At 39.1% G+C, this 1,471-nt stretch overlaps 1 protein-coding gene across 1 annotated transcript; it reads right to left on the reverse strand.

Moving 5' to 3' along the window:
• Positions 1 to 206: 206 nt before the first annotated feature.
• Positions 207 to 872, reverse strand: TMEM174 (transmembrane protein 174). Its single transcript, XM_073346204.1, has one exon. It carries the CDS (start codon positions 870 to 872, stop codon positions 207 to 209), a length of 666 nt encoding a protein of 221 aa, XP_073202305.1.
• Between the last annotated feature and the right edge of the window lie 599 nt (positions 873 to 1,471).

Raw genomic sequence — 1,471 nt, forward strand, 5'->3', positions numbered from 1 at the left:
TCTGACATTACCATTTCCCAGGTAAATTATACAAGATACCACATAGACATAAATCAGAGCATGCATATTAAAATATAAATACATGACTAATGCTGTACACAAAAAGCACCACCACATTGAGGTTCAATAACAGTTGACTGGATAACAATACTACATAGCATTAATAATAACAATACTACTTAGCGCTCCTGAAGTGCTTTAAAATTTCAAATAACTGTATCCATATTAACTAATAAACATTTTGACCTCTCATCTCTTGTGTCTGCTACCAGATAAACAGGGTAGTTTTCATTTTCAGTAATAGCTGGGTTATCCAGAGAATGGACAGTATGAGAGTTTGAGTACAGAGGAGAGGTTGGGGAAGGAATTGTTGATCGACTGGATGAAGCAACACCACAGTAACTGAGCACTGGATGCACAGCAATGCCTTCCTGGGCTGGATGAGGAAAAGGGATGTACAATACCACTGTAGCACCATGAAAAGTTATAGGTTGGTTAATTCTAGTGAAAACGAAGGATTGTCCACTTGGAGACTGGTCTGTAGCTGATGCACTTTCATCACGTTCTTTGCAAGAATTACATGTCAGAATGTTAAATTTGCACATGAAAATCAGAACAAAAGCCACACCAACAGAGAGCAGAATAGGCCCTAATAACTGAGTCCACTCAAAGTGAATAATGCCAGCATATTTGATCCATCCCATCACTGTGAAAGTGATCCCCACCATCCCTAAAAAAACACCTGAAAAGAGTAAAGTGGCACCAGCTTTGTCATCATCGGACACCAGGACATCAGATCTGTTGGGCTGATATGGAGTGACAGAAAATACATTGAAAGAGAAATCTTTTACACTGTTGTTGTTCTGCTCCATTGCTACACACCAATTCACTTTGGTCTCAAGTGAGATGGAATTTGTAAGAGATCTTAGGTAGCATTTGAAGTCAAAGGGTCAGATTAGTTATATAAGAACTTTGCATGTGTATGGTTAACAGAGTGCATCATGTGAAAGAGTAAACTTTGCTTGGAGGAATAAAGGTCTGGGAAGTGAAGCCTGAAGTGGTTCACTTAAAATGGCTTGAATTATCTATTGCTATGGTGCTTGCTTCTGGAAACTGCTTTAATATTTCATGGCTGTTTGTCCCTCTATTTATCCTATTATTTAACTTTGGCTGTTCCTCATAGCATCAGTGCTTACTGGGAAAGACATACAGCTGCCATATCTCAACTGCAGTTGATGCTTCCAACATACATACGTTTAGTCACCAGCACTGTGATGACTTACTTAATCTCCTGGGGGCTATCACTCCCACAACCAAAATCTGCAGGGTCATATCTCAGAAAAATACACCACAAGTAGAACATCTTTAGTCTGAATGCTTCACAACACTCAGTAGTGTGATACTTATAGCTAAGGCTGGACTTTATCACAGCTTTGCCTGGAGTCCAGAACTTCCATGATTTAAAAAAAAA

Source organism: Lepidochelys kempii, chromosome 5 (assembly GCF_965140265.1).
Source record: "Lepidochelys kempii isolate rLepKem1 chromosome 5, rLepKem1.hap2, whole genome shotgun sequence".
Taxonomy (NCBI): Eukaryota; Metazoa; Chordata; order Testudines; family Cheloniidae; genus Lepidochelys; species Lepidochelys kempii.

Coding starts and splice junctions, on each gene's coding strand:
- TMEM174 (XM_073346204.1), bottom strand. CDS start 872: ATGGAGCAGAACAACAACAGTGTAAAAGATTTCTCTTTCAATGTATTT.